General features: G+C 34.4%; 2 protein-coding genes across 2 annotated transcripts; one reads left to right on the forward strand and one right to left on the reverse strand.

Moving 5' to 3' along the window:
- Positions 1 to 674: 674 nt before the first annotated feature.
- Positions 675 to 2,288, forward strand: LOC140804465 (dof zinc finger protein DOF3.7-like). The gene is made up of 2 exons (XM_073160503.1): positions 675 to 780; positions 1,402 to 2,288. The coding sequence occupies exons 1-2, from the start codon at positions 757 to 759 to the stop codon at positions 2,137 to 2,139; spliced, it is 762 nt and encodes a 253-aa protein (XP_073016604.1). The 5' UTR covers positions 675 to 756; the 3' UTR covers positions 2,140 to 2,288.
- Positions 2,289 to 6,551: 4,263 nt separating this feature from the next.
- LOC140805784 (uncharacterized) lies at positions 6,552 to 10,402 on the reverse strand. Its single transcript, XM_073162089.1, has 8 exons — positions 10,175 to 10,402; positions 9,014 to 9,158; positions 8,764 to 8,932; positions 8,389 to 8,659; positions 7,932 to 8,197; positions 7,608 to 7,823; positions 7,094 to 7,196; positions 6,552 to 6,812 (listed from the first exon to the last, which is right to left on the reverse strand). The coding sequence occupies exons 1-8, from the start codon at positions 10,323 to 10,325 to the stop codon at positions 6,748 to 6,750; spliced, it is 1,386 nt and encodes a 461-aa protein (XP_073018190.1). The 5' UTR covers positions 10,326 to 10,402; the 3' UTR covers positions 6,552 to 6,747.
- Between the last annotated feature and the right edge of the window lie 735 nt (positions 10,403 to 11,137).

Raw genomic sequence — 11,137 nt, forward strand, 5'->3', positions numbered from 1 at the left:
TACAGCCACCTGTCTCGGACGGTCCGAACCCACTTCGGATGATCCGAACTCTTCCACGTGTCCAGAACCCTTCCACGTGTCCAGCCACCTGTCTCGGACGATCCGAACCACCTTCGGACGCTCCGAACCCTCTTCGGACGATCCGAACCCGGTTCGGTCCTTCCGATCCTACCGAAAATAATTAATCCAATAATTAACTCAAATTAGGAGTCGGGATACTACAATATCTGTCTCATAAAATACGACATTTGAGACCGTCTCACATAAGTTTTTGCCTTATTATATTATGAATTTTTCATCATCTCATCCATGAGCCAATCGGTGTTTTAAGAAATTGATTCTTGAAATTTCAAGAATGAATATTAGTCACATAATGCTACTATTTCTATTCGTGTGTTCTTATTCGTTCCATAATGCAACTTCTATTCGTGTGTTCTTAATCGTTCCAAAGATCGAGCATCTATAAAATTATATATTTTTCGGTTTTTTTTTTGTTTTCGAATTAATAGCAATGATTGAGAAAGGTTAGATCCGGTCCACGTAAACCCACCTGTTCTACTTGCAATATTTATCACCATCCCCCACTATGAGCGGGCACGTATTGTAGGAAGAAAACACACAGAAACGCCAAATACTAACCCTTCATGTACGTAGCTTTCTTGCTTTAACAAAAGTGGTTCACTTTCCTTTCTTTCAACACCCTAACTCATCTTTTTTCCTCTCTTCCTTCATTTCTTTTCTACTTTCCTTTTTGCTATGGATGCCTCTCAGTGGACACAGGTAAATTAATTTTTAAAAAAAAAAGAGAGAAAATTCTTTCTAGGGTTTAAAGATTTATAGGGTTTATTTTAGATATGGTTTTTGCAATTTCTATATTTTTTTAGCTGATCACTTTACCCTTGTTGGGATTATCAAACCCCACCAATCTTTTTTGCTTTGAATTTGTAATATTTGTGGCGACAATTAATCATGTTAGAAAATAGTACACACTTCCTTATTTTATAGTTTATCATATGTAACTTTCTGATCAATAATTCACTTTTGTTGGGAAAAAAAAGAAAGTGGATTCAGTTTCTTGATATTGCTTTTGTGGAAAAGCTAGCTAGCTCACATGTTATCGTATGTTTTGATTCTTATATTCGTATTGCTTTCTTATCTTCTACTAATTCTCAAGCAAAAGTTTAGGCCTTTCTTGATTTTTCATCAACATCATGCACTGATTTTTATAAAATCAAGCTTTTAGCAATCGTGATATTGTGACCTAAAACTGTGTTTTTGAGCTTTTTTTTCTCAATCTGTTGTTCAGTTTATTCATCAGATCCTTCTGCATGCATTTTTATAATTTGATTGCGAAATTATTCAGTTCTTCTTACAATTTCTTTTAAATCTGAAATCAATTAGGGTATTGAAGCTTTTGTAAACTCAAGGCCATTAGGCATAGAAAAGAAGCAAAGGCCACCAAAAGACGAAGTTTTAAACTGTCCAAGATGCAACTCAATCAACACAAAATTCTGTTACTACAATAACCACAGTTTATTCCAGCCAAGATACTTCTGCAAGACCTGTAGAAGGTATTGGACTAACGGAGGTTCTTTGAGAAATGTTCCTGTGGGGGGAGGTTCAAGAAAGAATCGAAGATCATCCCCGTCGTCGAAAAAATCAGCTCAAAATCACGTCCCATCAAAAGTTTCACCTCAAAACCCCGATGTTCAAGAAGGGCAAACCCTAAATTTGGCCTTTAATCCGTCCACTTCTTTTAACAGCTTTAATGGGGTGTCTCAGTTTGTTGGTCTGCCAGTTTATCTTAATATTCCTCACAACCCTAATAGCTCTCAATCATGGGGGTTAACTAGTTCTTTTGTTAATGATCCCATGCCAATTGCCGAGGATACCAACTCCATAATTTACTCATCTGGTTTAGTTTCTACGCAAGAATTTAAGCCATGCTTGAACTTTTCATCAGATTGGGTAGAAAATAGATATGTGAATTTGCAAGGAGTTGATCAAGATCGTGATAATGGAAGCTCATCAAAATTTATCCTCCCATTTGAGGGTTTGAAGGCAAATGAAGAATTGGATCAAGAAAGATCGAATGGAGATATTTGGAATGGAATGCTTGCTGGAAGAGGTCCATGGTGAAATCATTATATAATGAATTTAGATTTATATGTTGTTTCACTTTGGTAGATTTACCGATGTAATTTCTTTTTTTTAAAAAAAAGAATCATGGGAGGAAATTGGTTTTAATTTATTTTGTTGGTCATGTGTTGATCAGTTACTCTTGTTTAATCTTCTTTTGAAGTTCATGATAATCATCTAGATTCTTGTCAAATATTGGTTTCCTCTGTTACGTGCATGAATTAGATTTACGGTTTTAGAAGTATAGGATCAAGTGAACGCTTGCCAAAGTATATATAGTTGATGGTAAATATACAATTCTCTAATCTAGACGTCCGGCCTAACTACTCGCCACTTTTTGAATATATGCTGATTTACAAAGAGGTGATTGATCTATTCTTTTACTTGTTCGTTCCCCTTGTGTGCTATTTTTGTAGCTTTCTAGCAGCACCTTAAAGCCCTCGAAACTAAAATTTCAGATTTCGTGCATAATATGTTGAAGACCTGCCGCATAAATTCGTGTTTATTTTCTTAATAAAGATTCTTACAAAATCACATCTGCGTATTGAAAATTGAATAACGCTCAACTGAAGCATAAAAAAAATAAAAGCAAAATACTTTCGTTAAAGGCGAAAACTTGTGTGAAACAGTCTCACATGTCGTATTTTGTGAGACGAATCTCTTATTTGAGTCATCCATGAAAAAATATTACTTTTTATGATAATGATATTACTTTTTATTATGAATATAAGTAGGGTTGACCCGTTTCACAGATAAAGATTCGTGAGACCGTCTCACAAAAGACCTGCTCTCCATTAAAAGTGGTGTTTGATTATATTTTTATTTTTAAAATCACTTCAAATGAGAGACAAGAAAATATTTTAGATATGGTATTTAACTATTTATATATCTCCAATTTAAAATTAAATTTAAACATAAGCTTGATCCTATGTTTCATTAAAAAAAAATCTTAAAATTTATACTAAGTAAAATAATTTTTTTTAAGCAACGTAGTTTCGTATGACAAAATATTTTTGTTCATTCAACAAAAGATAAAATTAGAAAACAATATTTTCTCCTTTAAATTTTTTTTTAACTGGGGCCCACTGACATTTCCCTTTACCAGGCAGGCGTGCTGGACTACTTATCCATCCCATTCCATAAACCCTCATCTAGATTGGCCCATCGCGATTCTTCTGTTTACGCTTCGCCTTTTTAAAATTTTTTTTTTAATTAATATTAATTATTTTTGTTAGAAAAAATATATGGCATATTGCATTTTTTTCTCCAGATTTTCCCTCTAAATTATCTTCCACCATTAATCCCTCGGGATTTTGAGTTCTATATATATGCACTCTTGGTTTTTTTTTTTTAAATGATTTTGTGATTTGTCTCTCTTTTTCTTCTCTTATATACATGGATGAATATAATGGGGGAAGTTGGTGAAAAATCCCCAATCAAAACATTTTTTTGGGTTCACTCTTTACCCACAAAATTGTGGTATTATGTCATACAAAATGTGGTACACTTCATGTGGAAATGTGGTACTAAAAAAGTACCCAGGAACTGAACAAAAAAAAATCGACGCCAGCAGTAGCAGATGTAGAATGTGAAAGGTGGGATTCGAATATAATGTACATGCACGTGTACAGTATCTATGAAGTAAAGCTCGATTGTACGTATCTTGATCGTGGTTGAGCTCAAGAATCTCTCTATATTGAGCTACAATTAAGTATAATCATCTTTAATCCAAAAAATCGAGTGTGCTGATTTATCATCTTTCCATCATACAATATGCATTATACTCAGGGACGTAGCCAGAGGTTTTTCATCGGGTCGGAAAATTTTGTATCGAGGAAGCGTCGACGAGTTATATCTTTTAAAAAAACTTGTTTTATGGTTGTTTTAATTAAGTGCATCATCAAGCAAAGTAGGGAACAATTTGAAAATTGAAAAATAATTAAAAATAGTAACATATTTGTTGTTAAATTAGAATTTGATAGTTCCTACTTGGATATATTTTTGTTGGGCTAGACTACCTAAACATTTCGACCAAAAATCCTGTCGGGCAATTGTCCACCTTTGCCCATACTTCTCCTCCGCCCCTTTACGTACTTTACATTTAAATTCAGATGATCCATGCATGAGTTTTAAGTTTAAATCGAGATTATAACGTTCATAATTTCATTTAAAATAAAAAAGTTTTCTTCGTCTAAGAAAAATAAAAATCCTCTCCTATTCTCGAGTTGGAACGTACGTGCGAGTTTTCAAATACAATAACGGGTAAATTTTTTCCCATGCCTCGAAAAACAAATAGTAATGGAACATGAGAAATTCCGTGTTGGTGAAGAAGGTCTACTTCCTTCACATTGTGGCAAAGAAGCATAGAGGAGTGATATTGATTCGGCTCAACATGATCACGTACATTTAGCCTAACCATGTCGACCGATTCGGACTGGGTTTAGTCGTGCCGCGTTGAGCCGAAAGCAATATCACACCATGTCTACCTCTTCATGGAAGACAATTTTCTCTAAAGGGGATATGATTAAAAGTTCTATGGATTGTGCAAATCGTGCAATATCACCTCATTGTATATATAAGCACAAAGGGTACTGAACTAATTTCTTTTTTCCTTTTTTTTTTAATTTTTAAAATGATGATGAAGATAATGAGAGGTTCAATATTCAATGGAATCTCTCCTATTCTAATTGGTGGCACCTATAATTATTTAATTCAATAATTGTCCATGATCGAACAATCGGAACATGGTGTTTGAATAACTGTACGGTTTAAAATATTTGAGTTACACAATTATCACCAGCTATATTTTTTGTTAAATCAAATATTTATGAAATTTATTAATACTAATTTTCATGAATTAACAAGATCCAAGAATCAACTATATATTAGTCTAGTTTTCGATTGTTTATCATGGAGAGAAGACATAGCTGAGGATAGTATGGAAATTGCACATGATGCGTACGAGATTGTTTAAATTACGACGACAAACATAGGTTAATTTATATCTTTATTTATAATATTTTATCACGTGGAATTAATTATTCAAATTCATATTTGTTTAGAATTAACGTATTAGTGGAGCGATAGTAATTAATGATGGATAAACAATTGAATAGATCTTTGGGTTAGTAATTATAAAATAAAATAGCAAAAAATTGTGTTAGACGGTCTCATGGGTCGTATTTTGTAAGATTAATCTCTTATTTTAGTCATCCATTAATCTAAGAGTATTACTTTTTATTGTAAATATCGATATGATTAACCCGTCTCGTCTCACATATAAAGATTCGTGAGACCATCTCACAAGAGACCTACTCAAATAAAATAGACTCTTATATCTTTTAATTTGGGAGCTCGAGCGCACGGTTGCGCGAGGATATCGCTCAGCTCCGCTCTTGTTATTGTCATGCATCTCAATTCTTATTGCTTAGACTTGGTTTCCTTTTAAACTCTGTGGTATGTTTTGGGTGTGATTACAAATTCTTAGGAATCTAAATGGCGAGGGAAGATAATCCACAGATTCTTAATAATGTCATTTACAATAAATATTGATGAGCGGTGGAGACCAGACAGGGATAGTAATAATTAAGAAATCATATATATTAATTATTATTATGTAATTAATGAATTTAAATAAAACCGACCAAGACAAAAATGCACCAATCTGTCGGCTTTTATTATTAATATTCTCCTCTCCCCTATGGATACCAATAAATGAATTAGGTCAAAGATTAATATATTAATACACAAGGACATTTAAATCGCCGCCGTGAATTAGGTCAAGATACTATTACTCCTTTTAATCATCGTCACTATTGAGTAAGGTTAAGCCTAAATGTAATTAAAGTAACAAGGTTCCATTACATGAGACTACATAATTAAGGGGACACACGTTTCACTGTTTCACGAATTAATTTTATGAGACGAATCTTCGATCTGACTCAAATAAAGCAGCCTACGGAATGCTCTTGTCATGGCCGGAATTGTTTAAAATAGGTCAAAGCGAATAATAATTGCAAATAATGTTTAGAATTTTAAAATAGGTCAAAGGGAATATGTGCATATGAACAGAGCACAAGATTTTATACAAGCAAATATTGTGAGAAATAAGTTTTCTCACCTCGATCGGATGAGAGTAAACAACAATGTCAATCAAGCCCTGATCTAGCTTCTTTAGCGGTTATTACTTCGTCTATGTCTACCAGATCGAATCCAAAAGAATACTTTGTATAATTCTTAAAACCCTTTCCGAGAAGTCGATGACTATCCATAGCTAAAGTAACATTGATAAAATTAGGTTTCACACTCCATTTTATTTGATTTTTTTAGGCAAATGGAAAATAATAATCGTGGATACAAAAATAGGGGCCTTTTGATATTTAATACAAGCTATAAGTTTTGGGAGATGTGGGTGGGACACCAAAAGTAGTGAGATATTACTACAAAATTAATTATTACATATAGAATAGGACATAAACCTCAGGTGCTACTGCATGTGTCTTTTGTTTTAGGAAACAATATCTTTACCAAAAAAAAAAAAACGATTAGTAGCAAAAATTGATTTTAAACTCTGTTGAGATATAATCGCAGTTAAAGTTATTTGAATCTTCAAGCATCACCTAACGGCTCAGATTCTGTATCATTTTCCTTCAACATTGTCCATTCCTCCGTCTCTGCAGATAAGAACAAATGGAAAACTATAAATGTCATACATCATAATATATATCGGTCTGTACAACCAACATTTCTTAGAACTGAATAGAGAAGTAATAACTAGTATCAGAGAAATGGGGATTTTAGTAGGAAAAACATTTGCTATTTTTAGTATAGAATAAGATATAGTTCAAGGAATTTTTAGTGATACTTCCCATTTATGATCTCGCACAGCAAGTCTCTCATGGACTTTCAAATAGTGGTCCTATTATAGTTTATTGGCAACAGAATGAATACTCACTTGGCTTATCCCCGATTGCTGCGAGCCGTCTTTGAAGAATATATGCCACAAAGAGGAATATGGAGCACATGCCAAACATAACAGTGATGGGGAATGCATTAACCTACACAAACACATCAAAAAACTGTTATTAATCTTCTGTTTATCCGGTAAATAACATACAGTATATCCCTAAAGTTCAAATTTAATATTTTACGATATTTGGTGTTACATTTCCAGCTTCAGGATGTTTATCGTGTGTCTTAGGACAGCTATCAAGTTCCAATGTCCTTTTAATTAATAGGTATGCACATTAAAATGTCTAAAATTGAGGATGTAAATCAGGACTAAATATGGTAAAACTGTGGAAAAGTAGGAAAAGCCACCATTTATTATTGTCCACGAATGTAAAATTGGGTTGATGTGTTAAGATGTGTAGGAAAAAGAGACGTCTGGGAAAGACAACTAATCAAATAAAGAAAACAGACCATAAGAGTTGTGTGCTGCTTGAATAGCAGTAGTCAAGAAAACATACATTGTACAGCACGATGCAGACAAAGATGTTTAGTGGGATACGAAAGAAGTTCATGATGGTGCTTCGAGCCTCCTCGGGAATGTATTGGGATCTCATCTTCATAATAGATGGCCAGAAAATTCCAACACAAGCTTCAAAGATACAGAAGCCAAGAAGTTGGAGACTGCCTGAAAAAGAGATGCCACCCCCTTTCACATCTGAAGGAGGTACCAAGAACTGCCACAAAACAGTAAGAAGTTAATCATAGCTCATCAAGAGAACACGGAGACAATGAATAGATATGATCAACCAAGAAACCATTGGTTAAGGTTTACATTGACCTACATTCGTCAATACGGGGAGCAAAAGAGAGGCTGAAGAAATGACAAATACAATCTGCATATAGATCTCAACTCTAAGAGTGTTGCGGGCTAATAAGCGAGATGCAATTGAGCTTCCCAACATTGAAGACAACATGAAATTCGCAAAAATAAAACCATGGGGAATTTCTTCATCATTTGGACTCAGAGCAGGCGTCCAGAGGAACACAAATGTATACATAGAACCTTCAAAGAGGGACTGTATGGCACCGAGTAATGCAATCTTCTCATCTGACCATTAAAACCATTAACGAAATTCCATGAGGAAAACGCGAAAAAGAACCAGAAAAACCAAACGTCCTACAAATCCAAGTTTTGTTTGGGAAGATAAGAACCTAGAACTAGAACCTTTCTTTTAACTATGCAGGGGATGGACTAACAAATAGCTTGAACGATTTTTCATACAAGAAATTTAGAAAAACCTGAAGCAATTGCTACAGCTGCAACCTTGAATTGAGTTAGTAGGTCCTTGTTCTCTGAAGGGTCCCCATAGTTCTCAGTCCATGATGACAATATGACGGCCATTCCAATAGCTAGAATTATCCCCGCAGCATCAAAGGGGGATACAGGGCCAAGATTCAAGGAATCAACTAGCAGATTTCCTACCAATCCAGATAGAATGGCAACAAGACCATTGCCAAAGAATATTGCCTTGGAGAAAGTTATTGAGAGCCACTGCTGATCGAAACCTCTCTGCAAAGACAGATTGAATTGAAAATTTCAGTCAATAACCGTGAATCAATTAGATATATGATTACACAGTAGTAACACCAAATAATGTTGTACAGACACATCACCTTGAAGTGTTCAGCCACAAGCCATGATTCAAATGCTGAAAACAATAGAGATGTGGCAATACCACCCAAAATACGTCCGATCATCAGAACCTTGTACTGAGGAGAATGCTTGGTCAAGCAGCTGAGAATGTAAGTGACACAGTAAGTAACGCATGCTCTCTTCCGCCCCCTGCAATGTCAATGCCAAAAACAATTGGGAGAGAGATTCAGAACGATGATCAATTCACATTAGCTCAGGAAGATATCTCACTGTTTGTCTGCTAGGGATCCAACAATTGTTCCAAACAACATGGAAGACCCAAATCCAGCAATAAACAGCTGCCCAATTTCACCTTTCCCAAAACCATATGTGCTGTAGAGGTAGTAAACATATGGACCCTGCAACCAGTCACCAGCTATTTGCCACATGAAAAGCATCATCAGCAACACCGATTATAGTTCACAGGCATATTTCTTGAAATAAAAGATAAGTTTCAGAACCTCTTATCAAGAGAAAAAGTATAATAAAAGAGACAGAAATACGGAAATCTAAATTGACAACAGTTGGAGAATAGTTAACCATATCATATAAACTAACTTTCCTACATTCAGAGACCAGAATTGAGAACAAATATGGTAAAGGAATCCCCTCATTTAAGAATCGATTTTGTATATTCTGAAAAAACCAGTGTAAAACTCAAGAACAAAGCCGATATCATACGGAATGAAGGTATTGTTTTTCTTAACATGTAATATTTATCAATACACAAAGCAATCCTGAGATATAAATGTATAATTGACCATCATGATCAGGCCCATCAGTACAAATCCATTCAATAGTAATGAGATGGATACAAATCTAGACCCAGACACTGATTTTCAAGTGAGATATATCATATCACAAGTGATATATAGGTTCAACTGTGCAAAATTCCACTAAACGATCTTCCAAGTGTAAAGCTTTAAATGGAACCACATTCATAAATATCATATCCAAAACAAATCACTCGTCTACTTCAGTCGATGAAAGCAGAAGATAAACTAACTAAATAATAATCACGTTGTAAATTCTCAAAATTATTAAAAATACAAAAATAATATCAACAACATATCTTCGACTCCTGATTGTTGGCGCCATTTTAGTGGAGCAAACACTTGGGTACCCATTTCCATAAATTTTGTTTCACGAAGAAAATAGCAACAACAAATTAAAGCTTATATAGGTTGAATAATTCAGACATTCATTAACTTACCCATCGAACTCATAATTTTCCAAAATTCTCATTTATAAAAAGGGAAAATGCATGCAGTCGAATTTTACTCTCCAGTCGTTTGCCACCTCCCTCATATTTAGATCGAACAAAAATGTTCGCACACGATGAGATTTTATCAAATTCACCAGATCGAAGGTTTTTACTATCATTTCACATACCCATCATAATCGAGTAAACAAGCACGTAATTGTTCTTGAAGGAATTGAAAGAAGCTGACGCATTGATCCGATCTTTGTTACTTTTACTCAGCTCCAATGCTGCAACCACAGCTCCTACCGCCCCAAAAACCAAATAATAAAACAACTCCATTTTCCTCCAACACAATACACCACGAAATTCCTCCTCGGAAAAATGGAGATTGAAAGTGTCTACAAAGAAAATGTATATGTGGCGTGACGCCAGAGGTGTGATCTTTATTTTTCTTGTTTGATTGATCATGTACGTCTGCCGGGATTCCGACACGTGGCGGGCTCCGGATTATTGGATCTGTTGGATTTTGAGCGGGTTACAATGAAATGGATCTTTGAGAAGGATCGGTGAACTATGGGACGTGGATTTCGCGAGCTGTTAATATATGCCGTTGGATTTTATTAATGGTAAGACACGCTCAATTCATCATTTACCAATTAATAAATATTATCTTTTTGGATTTGGAATGATTTTATGTTGAGATACATCTAAAATAATTGGAAGATGTATTTATACTGAAAATCAAGGAATTTGAAATTTTTAACTTCAAAATAATCCATCCAAATGCAATCTAAATCTTTTTTGAGCTCAAAAATCAAACTTACAATCTAAATTTTTTTATAAAAAATAAAATTTATCCTCGGGTTCTTGAGTATGTCTCTTGTGACACGATCTCACGAATTTTTATCTGTGAGACAGGTCAATCCTACCAATATTCAAAATAAAAAATAATACACTTAGCATAAAATGTAATATTTTTTCATGAATGCATAAAATACGATCCGTAATACCATCTCACACAAATTTTTGCTCGAGTTCTTGCTAGTTATGTTTGGAAAATGTGCGAGGGTTGTTTTTCATTTAATTGTCTTAGCAAATGTCACATGGGATTGACATAGGAAGATATAGCATGACATGTTTGGAGACCTAAA

The sequence above is a fragment of the Primulina eburnea genome, chromosome 11 (assembly GCF_022965805.1).
Source record: "Primulina eburnea isolate SZY01 chromosome 11, ASM2296580v1, whole genome shotgun sequence".
Lineage (NCBI taxonomy): Eukaryota > Viridiplantae > Streptophyta > Magnoliopsida > Lamiales > Gesneriaceae > Primulina > Primulina eburnea.

Excerpts from the sequence above, each read along its gene's own strand:
- LOC140805784 (XM_073162089.1), bottom strand. The coding sequence starts at position 10,325 with ATGGAGTTGTTTTATTATTTGGTTTTTGGGGCGGTAGGAGCTGTGGTT. Across the intron at positions 8,198-8,388 it reads AGCTGTAGCAATTGCTTCAG|ATGAGAAGATTGCATTACTC; the intron begins GTTTTTCTAAAT and ends TTTAATGGTCAG. Across the intron at positions 7,197-7,607 it reads TCTGCATCGTGCTGTACAAT|GTTAATGCATTCCCCATCAC; the intron begins GTATGTTTTCTT and ends GTGTTTGTGTAG.
- LOC140804465 (XM_073160503.1), top strand. The coding sequence starts at position 757 with ATGGATGCCTCTCAGTGGACACAG. Across the intron at positions 781-1,401 it reads ATGCCTCTCAGTGGACACAG|GGTATTGAAGCTTTTGTAAA; the intron begins GTAAATTAATTT and ends GAAATCAATTAG.